This window comes from Megalops cyprinoides, chromosome 3, assembly GCF_013368585.1.
Source record: "Megalops cyprinoides isolate fMegCyp1 chromosome 3, fMegCyp1.pri, whole genome shotgun sequence".
NCBI classification, from domain to species: Eukaryota; Metazoa; Chordata; class Actinopteri; order Elopiformes; family Megalopidae; genus Megalops; species Megalops cyprinoides.
In genome coordinates this window covers 17,841,089-17,860,408 of record NC_050585.1, presented here as the reverse complement: position 1 = coordinate 17,860,408, position 19,320 = coordinate 17,841,089, and the positions used below count along the sequence as shown (strand labels likewise).

The 19,320-nt window shown below is 44.1% G+C and overlaps 2 protein-coding genes across 3 annotated transcripts in view; one reads left to right on the top strand and one right to left on the bottom strand.

Moving 5' to 3' along the window:
- Positions 1 to 2,340, top strand: part of LOC118775402 (GRB2-associated-binding protein 2-like) — a 46,806-nt gene extending 44,466 nt beyond the window's left edge. For both annotated transcript variants that reach the window (XM_036525306.1, XM_036525307.1), the window contains exons 7-10: positions 89 to 179; positions 715 to 817; positions 1,581 to 1,703; positions 2,127 to 2,340. In XM_036525306.1, the coding sequence (XP_036381199.1) occupies positions 89 to 179; positions 715 to 817; positions 1,581 to 1,703; positions 2,127 to 2,270 (461 nt within the window). In that variant the 3' untranslated portion in view covers positions 2,271 to 2,340. The remainder of the gene's footprint in view (positions 1 to 88; positions 180 to 714; positions 818 to 1,580; positions 1,704 to 2,126) is intronic.
- Positions 2,341 to 7,652: 5,312 nt separating this feature from the next.
- On the bottom strand, positions 7,653 to 18,983 carry LOC118775293 (ubiquitin carboxyl-terminal hydrolase 35-like). The gene is made up of 12 exons (XM_036525130.1): positions 18,783 to 18,983; positions 17,191 to 17,892; positions 16,823 to 16,958; positions 15,359 to 15,488; positions 15,147 to 15,248; positions 14,292 to 14,450; positions 13,520 to 13,713; positions 12,227 to 12,320; positions 11,623 to 11,729; positions 9,541 to 10,669; positions 8,164 to 8,273; positions 7,653 to 7,754 (listed from the first exon to the last, which is right to left on the bottom strand). The coding sequence occupies exons 2-12, from the start codon at positions 17,873 to 17,875 to the stop codon at positions 7,706 to 7,708; spliced, it is 2,895 nt and encodes a 964-aa protein (XP_036381023.1). The 5' UTR covers positions 17,876 to 17,892; positions 18,783 to 18,983; the 3' UTR covers positions 7,653 to 7,705.
- Positions 18,984 to 19,320: the final 337 nt, after the last annotated feature.

Here is a 19,320-nt window from a genome sequence, read left to right as displayed (position 1 = left end):
CAGTTTGCACTTTTGTCATTTCCACAGTTATGTATGTTGTCTGCTGTCCTCAGATTATAACGGGAGGCTCTTTCCCCTCTGTCTCCAGCAAAGCCGACACCACTGGACCTGAGGAGCAACGGCATCATCGATGAGCTGCCATTCAAGAGCCCGCAGTCCAGGTCCTGGACCAGGCCTGTGTGAGTATTCTGCGCGGAGCTGCCCTGACTCTGACAGCAGTCTCAAGCGGGACACTGTCATGGTACCTGTCAGCATAGTCCTCACACCAAATAGTTCCATTAAATATTCATCTCTGTGCCTGAATAAGGCGCAGAAACTCCACGTTATAGAAGTCACTCTGGAGAAGCCACGTGCTGCGCAGAAAAATAATTTAATGTAATATGAAGTATAGGGCAGAGGGATGGATGCAGTAACTGTGAGAGCACTAAGGATGTTTTTTACATCTGACATACCTTGTATCTAATTTGTTCAGATGCGTTTTACCTTTGGGCAATAAAATTACGGTAAAGTATCATAAATGTATGACAGCCCCACCTGGTCCAGGGCTTAAACCCATAAGCATCAGGTGCAAAGTCCACTGGCCAAACCACGATTCAGCACTGTGATCCCAAACCATGACTTTGCACTGCAGTCTCAAAAGCATGACTCAGCACTATAGTCTCAAAACCATGAGTCAGCACTCTGATCCATTCATTCAGCCCTGTTCTCTCACAGGCCCATCGTGAACTCGCTGGCCTCACAGCACTGTCGGCCCAACTCCACACAAAGCATCACCAGCACTGACTCCGCTGACAGCGAGGAAAACTACGTTTCGATGGTGAGTCCTGCGTCACTGGCTCTGTGGAAACCACACAGCTCATAGCTCTTTAAGAGTGCCTTTTTGACGTGTTTCTGTTAAGAACACACAAGGTAATAGAGGTACATGCTCATACTGGCTCTACCTACATTTAATCTTCATCTAAGAATCAGAATAAAAAAAGTATTTTGCTATTTAACAGCTGCTGATAGGCATGTGTCATCACTTCAGCAATTTTATATCAAGGCGGCATTGGTTTCCATAGGTGAAAACACTGTGCAACACTGTGCTGAAATGTACAGATAACATCTGTTTGTGCTGATTCGCTGAAGGTCACAGTGCACCCCATATGTTTTTCAATGTGTTTTTGACAAAACAGTCTGTATTAGACAGCCAGACTGGACACACACCATATATAATTACACAAGTATGTATTTTAAGTATATTGTAGGACTAAGTATTGGGAGTTTTTTAGTGAACAGGTCAAAGCATCCTTTTGTGTTGCTCTGTTTAAAAATGTAAGGTTTAAGGTGAGCCTTTCGATTTTGTTAAAATACTCATGGTTTTTAGATCGTTCCTCCCTTGTGTAAACCTTTCACAGCTTGTTCTTGTTCACAGCTATGACATTGATTCTTCAGCCTTTAACTGCTACTTGAAAAAAATCTTCTATTATGACATGACCTCATTTTGTCTCCTGCTTGTCTGTTAAGTAAAGTACATTCTCTGTCTGTGTCTTTGTGTGTCTGTTTGTATCTCCGTGTCCATTTGTCTGTGGCTCTATTAGCAAAACCCAGCGTCTACCTCACCAGCAGTGAGCAGCACCAGTAGCCCCGCACCCAGAAAGTGCAGGAATGTGGACTACCTGGCCCTGGACTTTCAGCCTGGCTCTCCAAGCCCCCACAGAAAGGTACCCCCTGCTTCTCTGCACTGGTGGCTAACTGCAGCTGCTAGTGCAGGTTTTATGTGGGTCATGTTAGAGACTGTAACAGGGTGCTACTGGCTGCTAGGTCACATTCACAAGGGGTAGCTACAGCACACTAAGTGATGTTTGCTCTGGGGGTGGGTGGGTGGGTTGGGAAGGGGTGTGGTCAACAGATTTGGTGTCAATTCCATTTCAATTCGGTCAATTCAACAAATGAATCCAAATTCAATTCATGAATTGAAAATTGTTACATCATTTTCTACAAAAAAAAATTTCAGCACGTATATTAAATTCCAGTGAAACAGGGAATTGACTCCAATTCGGGTGATGTGGTCATCTCCCTCCCTCATGCAGTATGAACAGGGCTTTGACCCCCCACACCATCTGGTTTTCCCCTTCCCCTGGCAGCCCTCGACGTCCTCCGCCACCTCGGACGAGAAGGTGGACTACGTGCAGGTGGACAAGGAGAAGACGCAAGCGCTCCAGAACACCATGCAGGAGTGGACCGACGTCCGGCAGTCCACCGAACCCACCAAGGGCCTCAAGTCCTGACAGCGCTGCGGGACGGCGGGATCAGCCAGCCCTGCTGTGGAGGTGTGACTGAGCTTGCTCCCGAAAACCAACCCCCCCCCCCCCCCCCCCCATTCACATGCACACCTCACAGATGCCTCCCCCCTCCCCCTTGATGTTTCTGACCAACTTTAGAAATCAAGACGAGAGTGGTGTAGCTTTACACCCTGTAGGGATGTCAGACAAGCGAAACGACAAACGAATGCTCCTTCACTGTCTCTGAGCTGTGTCCATGGACTGCAGCATTTCCAGCCTGAGTGACAGCTGATGTGTAGGTGTTTCTGGGTACTATGCCGTCGAGGCCCCAGTCATCACAGACCGCCGTGTGTAACGGACCATCCCCTGATGTTCAAGCCATTCCTTTCGCTATCACGAAGTGGACGAATTGCAGTGCAGTGGACAGCCAAAAAATGAGCAACCTTCCTGGTGACAGTTTATGGCATACGGTGAAGTACAGAGAGCTTGAGTGTGCAGATATTATTTATTGCTTTTGTACCCATAATGTGGAAGACAATGGATTGGTCAGCAGCTTTTGAAAGGGACTCGTCCCTTTTTGTGCACAGACAATGTCTGTCACAGATCACCACTCTTGTTTCAGTTCGGTTGAACTCACGGACGAGGACGAGGTGGAAGGCATTTGAACGGTGGAAGAAATCGGCAGCCATCGGCACTTGACACAGGATAACATGACCTTCAACGAGTACGCCATGAAACACTGTGCTTCATGCTATAAGGATAAGCCATTCAATTCAGTCTGAATTCACTCTTTTTTGCTACTGTCATCCTAGCATGTGAAAGAGCAAGATACAGCCTTAAATGAGGTTTTCACTATGGCCTTAGCTGTAATGTAGATTCATTGTCTCAGTCTTGAATTATTGTCTCCCTTTTAAATCTCTCCATCAGCCTGCCTGGGTAGCTCTGTGTGTTCCTCATGAAATGAGCTGTCAGTAAACAAAACCCTTTAACAGCCATTTAAAATAAGGTATGGGGCATTCAGGGCTGATAGTAATACTCTTTTAAGTCTTTAAGACCAGTGACCGAATAGCATTGTGCAGAGAACATTATTTGAGAAAGAGGAAAAATGTCTTTGATCTCTGCATACCTTATATGGGCACTTCAGGAATAGATCCCTTGAAAATGGTTACTTTATCACATTCATAAATGTTATATGTATATTTAATTGGAGCTTGGAATTTTTGTGTAGTGTTCTGGGGTGTGTGAGTATTTGAAAATGAACATGAGAAGCCGTGCTCAGTTGCACATACCAAGAAAACCAAGTATTTACTTTCTAAATGCATAGTATATTCTGTTTTCTTATAGATGGTGATTATAGATTGTGCCTTTAGCATGTATATGTGCTGGAGCAGTCTCTGAGGTATCTGTTATGTACTCACTCTGGTCCTCCCATGGCATCCAACCTTTCAATCACTGTCAGACACAGACCATGCACATGGGCCAAATAACAGTTACCGTTCTAATGAATCGATAATGCTTGAGTCCTCTAGGGTAGGAAAATGATCCCTTTAGGGAAGGGCGACCTCAGTTACTTAGCAACAGCTTGATGACAGTGATCTACTGCCCCTTTCCCATTTCAGTTTATCTTACCCATACTGATGTGTTGATTTTGTGACTGTGAAAAGGATACTGTGTTGTGATGGGAAAACTGCTCACACATTTAGTTACTGGCTGGTGAACTAAAATAAAAATAATACATCGTCATGGGAGGAATGAATAAAAAGGGGTCAGTGGATCCATGAAATTGTGGACGTCACTGGCAAGGATAAGTGATCACATTCTCCAAACCTATTGGTTGAAACCAATCACATGATAGGGGGGTGGGGACATCTAACACAGTACCTTTTTCTAACAGGCCGCAATTTTTTCTACTTTTTTAAAGTATGTTGTTGTCATGTTGTTTCAGTCCAAAGACATGTCACAAGTACTGAAAATTTCATTTAAGGATTTTAATTATTCAACATTTTGTTGTCAGTTTTTTTGTTTACAGTAACTGAAAAGCACTTTTATGATTATCAGTTTTGTGTGTACATTTATGAATGATATGATTTACACATCCACACAAACATAGCTATTACAAGGCTAGTTGCTGTAGACAACACCCTGTTTAGAAAAGTATTTGAGGCAAATCATGTACCAAATCAAAGCAGGGCCTGTATTACTGGTTAAGGTTTCATCAATTTTGAATTCAAAGTAAGCTTCTTTCCAAAGTGTTACATTTCCTCCTGGGTCAGGGCTATTCAATGTCAGAGGTATGAGATATGAACATTCAAAAGGGTAAATTCACCAAAAACCTCAAACTGAACATGTTGTTCCTTACTTTGCAGTTATACGGGTATGTACACTGAAAGAGCTGGTTTCACAGTGAGAAAATATTCATTTCCCTCCAAAGTCTCATTCACGTTCATTCACGATGACCGCATGTGACATTCCCCCATGAACAATGAACGGACATTTGACTTATAACTCTGCAACAAATCTTTTGTTTTTTGATCTCCACGTGAACTTCAAAGCATGTGCAGACAGCTTTCCTGAAATATTTAAAACATTTATTTTTTATTGAAATGTTTTATTGAAATATTAACCTGAGTGCACTTCGTAGCTGAGTTCCTGTCTGTCCCCAGAATCTACTGTGAAGCTAATCGCACAATGTCTGCCTGTTAACTCAAGTCAACTCATATTTGGAATGGAAGTACAAATTACACACAGCAAGATGCAGTCTATCCTACCATACAGACAGAGGACAAAATCTAAAACAGATAAATGGCTGGAGTCTGTATTTATGACTTCAGATGGTCAAAATCATGTCTTTGAAGAATGATTGAGAACAACACAATTTGGAAATGAAATTGACTACGATCAGCAGAGAGAAAGAGTGGCGGTACAATGCATTTTGGGTCTTGTATTAGCAGTAAACACATCAGGTCATGAGACCAAAAAAATCTTTTCAAATTAGCTTGTGTTCAGGGTTATTAAAACAAATGTATATTTCAGTATTGGTAATGAGCAACCTATTAAATTTTATTTTGGTGAAGTTACCTTTTAATTTTAATTTTTAACATTTAACAATAAATGTTTACAGGCAAGTCATTTTTTGCTATTTTCATAGCTGATAATGATTCACAGAATAAATATGCAGTAAACTAGAACTCTTTCATTAAAATATGCAGTGCCATTATAATCAACTCCAAATGTACAGATATATTTTGGCCTAAAAAAGTATCAGAAAAACTGTGCTGTTGACAAATTAGCTTTCCAATATTGCACTGTTATGTGGTGGAGTGTGTAACTGTCAGAGTCACTTTTTCTGGAAAGCGTGGCATAATGACCATCTTGTTCAAAGGACAAACACAAGACTGTTTCCAGCGCTCTGACAGAAGGTGAAGAAATTATTTGTGGAGGTGCTGTGCATGAATGAAAGACCACAGCATTATGAAAACAGGTGAAATATTGTGCATTTTTATCCTTATTAAGTTGGTTCATTTAATAAGGTGGAAACAGTAGCAATAAGAGTTTGGTTAAATTCCTTTGGTATGCACTAATATTTTTTGTGAATTGGGTCCAAAATTTCTTGGTGGGCTGGAACCACTAATCATTCAATTTGAAAAATAGGGAGACAAATACCAAACTGTTCTTATATTAAATTAAGCTGTACTATATTTTAATGGTTGGTGTATGTGCTACATGACATCTGTATTTGCTTCTTTGACTATATTTTTGGGGTAAAGGCATCATTTGAAATATTTATAGAGGTATGGCAGGTGCCATGGAGCAACTGAAAACGGATGAAACTGCTTAAAGAACACTGTGTCCAGTTCATTGACTATATGTAATTTATATGAACTCTTTTTTCTTGCTTTTTAATTTGGCAGAGAACTGTTTCTTAGTGTCCAGTGCAACTTATCATTACTCGGTGCATTACTCTTACGTTTCAGAGGGGACTGCGTTGAGCAATCTCCAAATCCACAGAATCACTGACAGTTGTGTGTTAAACCATCAAAACACCACTTTGGTGACGGGAACTATGTTTGAATCTTCCTCGTGTCCACTACTGAACCCCCAGTGCTTCATGTGCAGCACCTTTCCATAGTATTCGAGTGTTACGTTGTTCCAGGAAGGTCAGAGTCTGTAGAGCAGTTGCACTGACACATTCCCTGAAGGAGAAGTTGGGCTTTTCAATCGTGATTCAAATGGACTGTTTTTGTTTGTTTGTTTGTTTGGTTTTCTGTTCACCTTTTCATGAAATGAGACAGATGTGTAATGAGATTTCTGAAGATGACACTCGCATACGAATGAGAAGTATGTGCTTCGTATTGAATTGGCTCAGTCCCACACGTGCGATGAGAGAGAGGACATATGCGTTTTCAGTCGCTTTAAAGCGATTCTGTTCTTCATTACCCTTCTTTTTACTACTGTAAAGCTTTTTTATTGTTATCCAGTTGTGGATAGCTAGTGAAATAATTTATTAATTTATTAAGTGTTTTTGCCTTCATAGAAAATTTAAAAACTACAGAAAAAAATGTCTACAGTCCACTGTACATGCTATGTCTCGGTTTTGTGAAGCAATAGATTGCAAAATGCCATGGTAACGGTAAAACATGGTACACTTTGGATACAATGTGCTCTTGTTGTTATTCTTGTATTATATTAGACAAAAATGTGGACAGTAAATAAACTACACATGAAGCCACCTGCTGTATGTCTTTTCCTACTTCATTGAATGGATTTAAAATAGACTGGCAAAAACCACATATGAGTACATTTCTTAGAGAGATAAATAAACTTTCTGTCACAGCCCATATGAAAATGAAATATATTGTAATATATATAGATAAATATGTTGTTCAGCCCAAGAATATATTGCAGATACATTTAAAATGCATTAACTGAAAGCATGAATATATTGTAATATACCAAAATGGCACGAATTGACATTGACATTGCAATATACTACAATATATAAAAATATATTCTCTGAATACATTCTGAATAAATATTTTGTATGGTGTTTTCGGCATATCAGTTGCCACCTGCCTGTACAGAGTTTATAGAGGAATGATTGGTTGACAAGTAGAGCAAGCAAGTTCCACTTACAGTTTATTTTGTACCTGCAATTTCCACAATATACAGGTGACTGCTTCTGTCTATAATAAATAACAGTGCCTCAAGCCATGTAACTAGCAAGTGTGTTTTCTTATAAACGGTTCAACAGTACAGTCGTAGGTATACAGCATGGCGAGTTAATGTTTAAATGCAGTAGTAAGCTAGGCACAACAGTTTGAGATAATAACCCACCACCTGACACATCAGTCTTATGGAAAGGCACTCTGAGCAGTTCACAGTCCTGCTCCCTGTGGTGTCCTCTGTCCCGGTTCCTTCCGCCAAGGGTGGGGAGAGGGGGTTCAAGAGGCTGGCACGCCACCCTCCACCCCCCGCTCTATACTTGGCCCCCTGTAAGAGAGTATTTGAATATTTGTGTCAGGCAGCACTCCCTGTTCCTGGCTTCTCTCTCTCTTTCCGGGCTGCTGAGAGCCATACCAACTCATGTCCTCTTGCATTTATTGTACATACCACACGTGTTGACATCATTATTGCTTTTTCGCTAATGTAATAGTTTTTCAATCATGCATACATCGAAGCACTAAAAATAGTATCTACGCTGAAGATTTTTTAAGAATATTAGGCACCCTCCTTGTATTGAATTTCCTGTTCTAAAATATATTACTTTCTGAATAACTGCCAAAAACTGAATATTCGAACATATGCAGACATATGCAGATTTTTTCTTAAATACGTCAAAGATATGTTCCTGGAATTGAAAGTGCACAGAGTGATGTGAGGGGGGAGCGGAGAGACATACGGTGTGAGGTACGGCCTCTGTTCTCTGCCTCGGGGGTCTTTCAGCCACACCGGGGGTTCAGCAGCAGAGGGCGAGAGGGCTGCCCTGTGTCTCACGCCCCTCTCCTGTTCCTGCAGGGAAAAAGAAGAACACCGCATGTGGCAGACCCTCGTCCACACTGCAGTGCATCGCCCCCTGGTGTGTGGGGCATGCCACTGTCATATCCAGTCTGGAATTTCTTGTCAATTGCTTCGTGAAAAACATTTTCAGGTGTGAGGGATCGTTCTTTTTCGCCTCAGAGGATGTGTTTTTTGAGCATCCACACTTTACAAGTCACTATCAACATTGGCAACATACTGTATGCAAACGGAGACATGTGAGTTCTAACTGTTGACTTGCAGTATTATGGTGCATTCGCAAGGTGTTTCTTATAGCTACTAGTGTGCATTTGGTGAGTTCTAAAATACTGTTTCTAAAATACTATTGTCCACCATGCCTATCTGCGGTACCTCATACTGCGTAATTTATGCAAACCAGTATAAAATGTGCATTTAAATTTGGCTGATTCTGCCAACTGTATTGGTAACAGGGCAGCTCTTTGAGTGGATGCAACAGAATACGACAGTTTAAGAGTAAAACAGTCTGACTAGATAATGCTGGGCAGTTGCTATCCAGTGCTTTTCCCTCTCTCCTCTGGCTGTCAATCACAAATTGGGCACACCTCGATGTAAACATGTTCTGCCTTGTCATTTGACAAGTCAGTGCACATGCATATTTTATTAGCTCCTTCTCTAACATTCCCACCCCACATAAAGCCACAGAGAGGACTGGAAGTAGCAATAAGAGCACACGAGAGGGTGGAGATCTCCAGAGGCAGGCATCTCGACCATTAGCAAACCACTTCCAGCTTGCATGTTCCCTCCCAAAAATGAACTGCAGTCAATGGGAGACTGGACCTGTCAATATCTCTGTGTCTCTGGTGGCACTAGCCCACTGGCAGCAGGTAAAGGCTACTGTTTCACATCTTCTATAAACTTGTTTAATCTATCTTTTTGTTTGTTTAATGCTAGTTAAAATACGACTATTGATATGTCATTCTTTAAAATTTGTAAAATATGTTTAAAACCTCACACTTTTAGTTCAAATTTTGCAGACCTTTCCTCTAAAGAAGGGCATGTACACCCAAAAATCTCACATGATTTTACAAGACTTTCTACCATACCTGTACAACACATTAACTTCTGAGTTTTGGGTTAACATATTGCGCTACACATTTGTGGTTAGTGACATGGATGTGTACTTCTGGAAGCCACAAAACAAAATGGATATTAATGAATATGTCTGCTGCTCACGTATATCAGCCTCCAGCAACAGCACTAAGAGAGGAAGAGGCTGTACCTGTAAGTGCAGCTTGTTATCTTTAGTGATGGCCTCAATGAGCTCCTTGTCGAGAGGCTCTTCGCCACGCAGAGCCTCGGCGGCTGGCACACCCCGTCCATCCACCTCCGCTCGCTGTGTGGGTCGCAGCTGGTACAGCATCACGTACGCTGTGTCCTTGGGGAAGTGGCCCGTCACGTTGCTTACCGCCTCGAAGCTGGAGTAGGACACCCGCGTGTCGTTGAACAGGAACCACTGGCTGCCAGCAGTGGGCGTGCGGGCGGGGTCGTCCCCGGTGGGGGTCTCGCCCTCCCGGGCGTAGCAATAGTAGTGGCCGCTCTCAGAAGAAAGCCCCGAGTGCACCACCACGCTGGCCAGGTCGTAGGTCACAGAGACGTAAGCGCTGCCCTCGGCCTCGCCCACTGCCTCCCCCGCCCCCACAAACTCGGGTCGCCGCTGGGGCAGGCGGACGGGGATCTTCAGGACGAGCGGGATGGACACGTTGTCCAGGATCTTCCTCCTCCTCATGGTGGCCAGGTTGAAGGAGAACCTCAGTATGGTCAAAACGAGGTAGTGGGGTGCCCGGGTCACCTCCACCACCTTCTCGGCGTTCTGGAGGGAGGAGCACTTCTGGCAGTGGTACTTATTGTCACCAGTCAACATTTCCGGGGTCAGGAAGAAGTTGATCAGGTCGGGGACAGAGAGGGACACGTCTGGGCTCCGGGCCTGCTCCCCCCAGGCGGCGGGTGCCTCGTCGCTGGGTGCCTCGTTGGCGCCGTGCGAGTCTGCTCTGTCGACGGAGCCCACCGTCTCCACGGGAATGACTCTCACGTCACGCTCCTGTCGCCTTGGGGGGGAGGGACTTCGGCCCTGGCGCCGGACAGGCATGGGAAGGGACAGCCTCACTCCCTCCACGACAGCGGGGGAGGGGCTGAGGATGAAGCTCCCGTCCTGGCGGTGGTTGGGCGGAGGGAGGGCCAGCGACAGGTCGGTGAAGTCCTCCTCCCTCTGGGAGATGTTCTGACAACGCAGGCAGCGGATCCGCGTCACCATCTTTCCACCGAACATCCTCTTGATCAGGGTGCCGTTGTCCTGGCCCTCTGATGGGCCCCGTGATTTCTGCCCGCTCTTCTTCTCCTCCTCGTGGAGTCTGCGAGGAAGAGGGGAAAATGGCTCCAACTAACAGTTTGCTTTTCTTGCTTTAAATGCTCTGTGAGAGAATCAAAGTCAGGGAAACTGGTTGGACGAGGCACACCTTTATAAAGCTTCTTTGTGGAAGGGCCGTACTGTGTGCTTGGTATGTCCAACTTATTAAATTTTTTTCTTAAGCCTAATGCATAACTGGCAGTTCCAAACAGGGTTGCATAAAGGGGTAAAAGCTTATCTCACCACCACACCATCTGCATTGGTGCAGGAGAAAAGAAGAGAGATGAATGCAATCCTGTGGTTCATTTGCACAGAGCAAATGGGCTATTTTTTTGCACTACAAGTCCCACAATGCACAGTGAGGTGGGAACTCATTGAAGGACAGATACTACTCCACTGACATAATGATCCAAGCAACTTGTAGACGCTTGATGAATTGCAGGGTGCCTGAGAGCAGTGAGATGAGGAAACCCTGGCTGACCTGCCCACCCCTATCCCAGATAGGACCAAGCTGATTTGTTCTGCCACTGGTGGCTTCTGGTCATTGTTGGCTGATGATAAAATCTTGGCCGTGGAGCTCAGTATGCAGTCAAGACAAGCACCTTGCAAACTGAGACACCTGGCAGCCCAAAAATCAAACCAAATTTTGAAATACTTGTTGACATTTGTACAGAACTTTATTAACCCACATTAACCTTAACCAACAGGTGAACCAATACCAATTTTTCAGAAACCTTTGTGTCTTATAAGCACTTGGTAGTACATTTTATTGGCAATAATTCAGTTCAAATTTATGGTAAAGTTTCTCACAATGTGTCATCCAGAAGGCACTCAGAGGTAGGCCTGACTGCAAAAACACGAGTCCTCTCGCGAGAGAAAATCAAGCCATAATGCACTGGTTATGAACAACAGAACCTGATATCAATTTTACAATCACCACAAGCAGACCTGTCTTACCTGTCAAGCAGATATTTGAGGTACTCGGAGCAGTCCTGCTGACTGCCAGGGTTGAACCAAGAAGGGGTGGATGCTGCCAAGAAGCTGTCCGGAGAAATGGCTGGCCGCTGGAAAGAGAAGAAAAGTGAATACACACAGTCATACCGCACTACATCATGAGCTTTCTGTTCGTATTGACAAGCCGTATTGATGATGCTGACTTTGCCTTGTCTCGAAGGGCACTCAGAGTTGTATTTTTGGAAAATCGAGGTAGTTTACGATTACCATTCACTGTCGGTTTAATTTCACAAGAAATTTATAGCTTTTTCTGGAATCTAGAGAATACATTCTTGAAAATGAGCGCACGGGGGAAAGCTGAGCCTGCCGCACACACCCAGTAAACGGCCCCCACAGTTCAAATGTATATGGGGAGAGACTGGAATGTCCAGCTGAGCACTTTCCCTGGATTGTATTTTCTAACAGTCACCCTGTTAGAAAATACCCAAGACCTGGTTAAGAAATAACACACTGGATTTATGATTATATGAGTTGTCTTGCGGTGCGTTTTGAGGTACATGATAAAACAGTCGTGTTTCAAAGGAGCACGGAAGGCCCCCAAACTCACCTGACTGTGCTGCAGAAATGCAAACAGCCTCTGCAGTTTGCCCATGAGTGGGAGAAGGTCACAGTTTTTCAAAGCCATCACTGCATGCCTAAAGCTGATTCGGGAGACAGAACAATAATAATTGCATGTCAGCGGCCTGCGCATATTACTGAACATCCAACATCCAACGGCCATTGGTTAATTTCAAGTGTTGGCAGAAATAAAGCATCCAAAATGGGCGGAGCTCTTATGAAATGTCATTGTCTGACATGAACCAATCAAAACACTTCACCCTCCACAGCAAATCACTTTGGTTGGCTCAGATCCATTGAAGCAGCCAAAGCACGCAGTAGCTCCCCCTGTTTTGGGTTTCCCCGAAGCCTCACTCTTCCATCACTGGTGATTGTTACATAAGAGCAGAAGAGCACCGTTGCCAGGGGTACTAGACAAATATAATAACAGCTGAGAGCTAAATCTAATTGGTGGCTTTCAGTAAAGCGGCATCCCTCTCCATTGTTCAGTTTCATTTATTCAGGACAATTCCAAAGCTGCACTTTTGACAGGCCTTTTGTTTCTGTGTTTCGCTTTTTACCGCGGGAGAGTTCCCCCACTGGTACCCAGAGAGAGAGAGAGAACAGATACATGTTCTACCTACTGAACATTTCACATCTCACATCTGCCACTTTTACAAGCGCCGCAGTGCACTAACCTCAATTTTTCACAGCCGTTTTTCATTTTAAACCGGTCGTGCTGTTATTCGTACTTCGCACCTTCCACATTGATGGTGACATTAATATTTCGCAGCAGGCCTGACCCGCAGCTTGGGGCTGCATGTAATTAATGCGGAGTTTATCACTTTATTGACTCGCAGCGAGAGCAGGTGAACCGCGTGTGCGTGCGACCTGGGGAAGGTCATTAGGTGTAATGGAGGCTCTCAGTGAGGCTAGACTCCGTCTGCCAGCCACCTCCGACTCTGTACGCCCAACATAATAAGCAGCTAGCAACTGGAATTGGTAGCCTAGCAACCCCAGATCCTTGACAGTGGCTGGGGGGAGCCGTCAATCAGGGTGCCCCGTTTCTAAGTTGACTGACGTGGGCAGGGGGGCATTCATTGTGTCCACATTCCCCCCCGCCGTGGCGTGATTGCAGATCGTTGTCTGCTACTTGGGAGTCCAGGGGGTAACTGCCAACGTGCCCTGTGGCAGTCCAGCTGACCTTGGGAGCGGCGATCGTTTACAGACTTCGGTTTGCTCACTGTTGTGTGTCTAACACTGTCCTAATGTTCCCCTGCACACGAGGGCTGTGAGGGCTTACTCTGAAGCCATGAAGAGGGCTTGGATGACGCTGTTCATGTAGCAGGTATTTCCCAAGTTGACCAGTCCGGTCTTCCCGGTCTCCGACTTCGGGGTGAGCCTGTGGCACATGGTCACCTGGTCCGCCCTCTGAGGAGTCCACGTCCCCTGGCTCAGCACCTGCTTCATCCGCTCCTCGCTCGGGACCGGCAAGTCCTGCGATGACACGGCAAACGTGCAGCCTCAGGGATTTCAGCTCTCAGTGGCCAGTTCAGCACTGGCCATTAATAAGCCACAGGATTGGCTGTTTGTGCACTTTCAACCACAAATCAACTTCCTGTTTTGCTCTTTAGTATAACTGGCCAGATCTTATAAGCTGTGTTATTACTATGTATACATGTATATACACACACACACACACACACACATATATATATATATATATATATATATATATATATATATATATATATATACAGTGGGGAGAATGCAAATTAATTACTTAAAAATCATACACTGTGATTTTCTGGATTTTTGTTTTAGATTCCGTCACTCACAGTTGAAGAGTACCTATGATAAAAATTACAGACCTCTACATGCTTTGTAAGTGGGAAAACCTGCAAAATCGGCAGTGTATCAAATACTTGTTCTCCCCACTGTGTATATATATATATTTATGTATGTATGTATATCTGTATATATAAGTTTTTCGATTGAACAACATGGTAGCAGGGAGTAACACCTGAATAGACATGAAGTCTAGAATGGAGCATGATGAAATCTAAGCGGCTGACCTTGATGACCTCCAGGACGGGCTGGTAGAGGTCTGGGAAGCCCGTGAAGCGCATCAGGAGGCAGTGGATGAGCTCCACCAGCTGGTGCAGACAGTGGCGGGCGGAGTCTGACTCCTCGGCCGTCAGGCAGGAGACCAGAGGGGGGATCTGGGGGAGGAGCTAGCGGAGGGGGGGACGGGGCAGAGACGACTGGCAGGTTACCGAGGGTTACGGCTGCTCCACACACTACTGCAGTGACTGATGAGCACCCTTAGCCAAAGCCCAACCATCTAACCCTGGGAACTTCAAGCGTCATTACACTTAGGGAACATCTATTTGTCTTCCCTTTGGCAAGGTGGAGGGAACAGTGTCTGACATTAGGCCTTGAGCAGAGATCGAATGGATCATCGTGCTAGTATTCATCAATTTACCTATCACGTAGCATCCAGAGAAAGTCATAATATCTAGGTTTTAAATGGGCGTATGTTGTAAAAATACCACTGCTTGAAATAATAAGCATATTCAGACAATAAAGGCTCTCACATCAGACAAGATACCATTTATATTCATCATTTAAGGACAGGATCTGTTCCATTACACAGTTTACTGACTATTGCATATTTTTGGACATGTTGTGACATTATGCATTTAATTAAAGTACATTAACTAAAGTACCTACTAGGAGTATTTGAAATCAGTAGGATAAAAAATGGGTACCAAGTGAATTCTATGCAATATAACAGAGTATTCAAGTATCAGATATACTATTATGGAGGGTTTACTGTAATTGCATTGTCATTTGCAATGTAAGGGCTGCTGTGATAGCATTAAAGCTACAGCAGGAAACACCTGAGTGAACTGAGGGTGTGTACCCACCAGGTGGAACGCTTCGGGAGACTGCTGGAAGCTGAGCAGCAAATAGGACAGCACAGAGAGCGCCCCCTCCCGCACGATTGGGTAGAACAGCTTTGCAAAAACCTGAGGAGGAATCGCAAGACAGTGATGAAACCTCAAGCCATCACTTCCAGACGAACCACAATCCCGAACGATGCTGAGAGATCCATTCCCCTGGACGCGGGCACACTTACCTCCTCAATCTTAGCCAGCGTCACTTCGATTAGGATCACACACTTCTTCACCACAGCCACGCCCTTCATCAAGGCTATCACCCACTTGTCTGTGTTCTTGGTGAACGGCCACGACAGCCAGTCTATCATTCTGTAATAATAATAAGAGAAGTATTCACAATAAGGACAGAGAAAGAGAAAGTTAATATTACTGGACAATGTGACATTTTAACACTTCACCACAAAATATTCAAGTAAGCATGAGAACATTTACAATTATAGAATGAGTTCATTTTGATTTTGCCAAAGCAGCCATTTTTGGTAACTTATCTTCAGAACCACAAACAAAGGTAGTGGTAAAATTATGGTGACCAAAATTGAATTTCAACAGAACAGAGCATTGCTTTCTTAATGTCACTTAAAGATTAGGTTCCATACAATATTATTGCAAACCCATGTGACTAATTAAAACTCACATGAGAGTATTACATACTATTTTCTAGTGCTGGTTAGTAATATACTGAGCTACAATGCGTTAATGTTGTCCTTCATTACTATGGTATACTAATGTGTAAAAGCTGTGACTGATCTGGTAGGTTGTGCTCAGTATACTCAATTATTCCTGCCACTTTATTAGATTTACTTTGCACTCTTACTTTGTAAGTCACTAATTAACAGCATCTGCTAAATGACTAAATGCCAGTTTAAAAGCTGCAGTTTTTTGGTTCTCATTAAGCATCCTCTAAAAAGTGTAATACAGTATGACCATAGTTGAATTATTTCATGTCAGTAAGCATTCCCATTCATGAAGGGGACTGTGATGTGTAATCATATAGAGTAAAGTGAAATAATAACCCCCATATCGGCATCACTTACAATATTTATCCCTGTGCCTGTACCATGTGACTTTTTACCATTTTGACTTTGAGAAGACCCCATAATTTTTCCTGGAAAGGTAAGGCTTTGAATGTTTTTGGATACCCCCCTTGGAATTGACAGCACTTTTGTTCAAAACATGAAAAATATGTAAAATGTGACAAGCAAGAATTTGATAAGACTGCAGAGGCATCTTTCTACATGTAATGTATAATTCTCAACTTTTCATTCAACTGTCAAGGTTTTACAGCCATTTTTGTAAAGTGCAAAGTAATACGCAATGTACACATCAATAGTGTTCGACCCCTTCCTCCATCCCAATCATCACCATCACTACTGATATCATTCATTATCAATCATTATCAAAACCATTTATCTCAAAATGAATGAAAAAAATGTCCAAATGGTGGGGAATAGAATCAAATGCATCAAATGCAGCTCAAGACCTTCCTGCTCATTTTGTATGCTTTCATGGAAGAATGCCAGACAAGTTGAACAGGATAACCTGATGAAGCCTTTGAAAAGGGGCTGCCATTTTGATCTGTGGCTGATGGGAAAATATTGCTGTTACCAATATCACAGCCAGGTTCTCCAGTTCATCCAACATACCTGCAGATCGCTGTCAGCATCTGTGCGTCAGAGATGTTCTTGTCGTTGGTGAGGTTGCGCACTGCTCCTTCCATCAGCTCCAAGGGCACATATTGCACCACGCTGGCCAGGGCATTGGAAGGTACACTGCCCCCTTCTGGAGACAACATTACAAACAGCAAATCACAAATTCTAACCTTCAGACATTCACATGAGTGGCAAACCTACCCAGTGCAAGGCTTCCCCCTTCTTCCTCTTCGCTCTTTCCTCCATTGCTAACAAACCTTTAATAATTTGATCTAAATGACTACATGTACACACAAGAGGACATATGACAATGCAAAACTGCGGGCGTGAGGCGGGTGGCTTTGCCTGCCTGTCCCACAGACCTCCAGGAGTGGAGATGACAATGAAGAGCTCCTTGAGGGAGGGCAGGATGGTGGCTACGTTGGCCCTCCAGACAGTCTGCAGCATGCCGCTGGTCTTGGTGACGCGCTCCAGGAAGGTGACAATGTCATCGTCCTGCTGGCTCTGGCACTGGAAGAGGCGTATGGTCTGGATCAGCTGCTGGCAGAAGACGGTCTGCAGGTTGCCGCTGGGGACGCACTGGGGACAGCGGGCCAGCAGGCGGGCGAGCTGCTCACAGAGCTCCGGCCCAGGCCTCTCGCACACGATGCGCAGCACCTCAATCTGAAGGAGGTGGAAGAGGTCTGGCGCTGACGGGGCATCCGACACAAAGCGCAGCCCCACCTGGAGGTAGTGGAAGATCTGCGGGCTCCTCTTGCCCAGCGGGGGGTAGCCGTCTCGCAGGAGGTTCAGGACAAACCTCACGTTGAAGAACTCCTCGAACTCCAGTTGGTGGTGCCGGGCAAAGGCCTCCAGGACCTCCCGGCCGGCGTCCCGCTTGAACTGGGACTCCCCGAGCAGGAAGAGCTTGGTGGACACGTGGAACATGGCCTTGCACTGGGAACTGTCCAGGGGCTGCGGGGCCGACTCGACCACCCGCCTCACCATCCCCTGCTTCACTACCTTGGAATGAGGTGACATCATCACAGCCTCCAGGATCTTGTCCATGTTCTCTCCTCAACAGTCTGATGAGAGTTGAGCGGAAAAGGAAAGAACACATGCTCAGACGCACTGACACAGCATAGAGTCAAACTATTGTTAGGGTTAGGACAGATCACCTTTTTATATTACATACAGTACAAGAGATAAAGATAGAGAAGGGAGAGCTGGTCATTGCTCACAATACCTATATGCCCCGTCTGTGGATTTGGTTTAAGTAATTAGCTGAGTAAAAGCTTAATATTAGTAATTACATTACTACTTTTCATACTGAAAACTATTTATGTGCATTTCCCCCCACAGGTATTGTAATTTAAGATAAAATTAAATAGGGTATTGTGTAGTAATAATTTATTGTAGGTCCACTTCAGCACACAGTAGTCGCAGTTAAGTAACGTTACTGTCAAAACCAGGAAAATCAGTCGCTTCCCCGACGTTTCCAGGCATTCAGCGGCACAAACACGAACGTTGTGAGCAGAAAGAAGAGAAATTTCATGAACTTTTTTTTTCTCTATAGAAACAGACGTTACGCCCTACTGCAGAATAAACGCACTCTATCGGAGACGTCAAAATCTCTGCATTAACTGTAATTACACCTCGGGTGAAATAACCTTAGTTATCTGATACAGTTTTTCTGTTATTGTTTTTCAAACTGCACGCTTTATTATCACCATGAGAATAAAAACAGAGAATGCGCATTTGGGGTTCCCCGGTGATGTAATGTTATCTATGTCAACATGATAAAGTGTCTATCATAGCCAGTACAGCTCACCACTTCAGTCTCTTCACATTGATACTAATCTAGTTGACTAAATAACAAGTTCAACAACCCATAGAAATTATCAATCATTTAGCACAGAGCCTTAAATCATTGTCCGGCACACTACCTGCAAAAAACGAAGTGGTATTTACTCACCTTTAAACTACTAGCTAGCTCTTAAAAATATGAAACATCATGTCCTTCAGCCCACGCACGTATTAAAGTATTTTAATCTGGTATTGCTAACAACATAGCTTGCTCCATTTAAAATGTTGACACCCTTACATCCTCCAAACAGCGCATAGCTAGCAAGCTAAACGCTGCTGTAGCTTTGCTTTCACTACCGACAATGTTCCATTCCTGTCTTCTGTTGCACTCGTTCTTTCTCGAGCGCGTTGCATGACATAGCTACTGTATTATCACGCCTCCTGGAATATTCCTCTCCCATCAGACATCCCACAGACCGTAACCAGCCAATAGAAAGAAGAGGTGCGGAACGTTCGTTGTACAGCCTTTTTAGCCAGTCGGAATATTTCTGTTGAGAACCGGCGGCTTATTCAAAAGTTTCCTCGCGGATCACCAAACTATTTTGGGGGAAGACAATGTTAGATACGTAAAAACCATAATGGCTATATTGTAATAAAAGATGCCTACCTAGCTAACGATGCTAGCACATGGATCTATAGCTAACAAG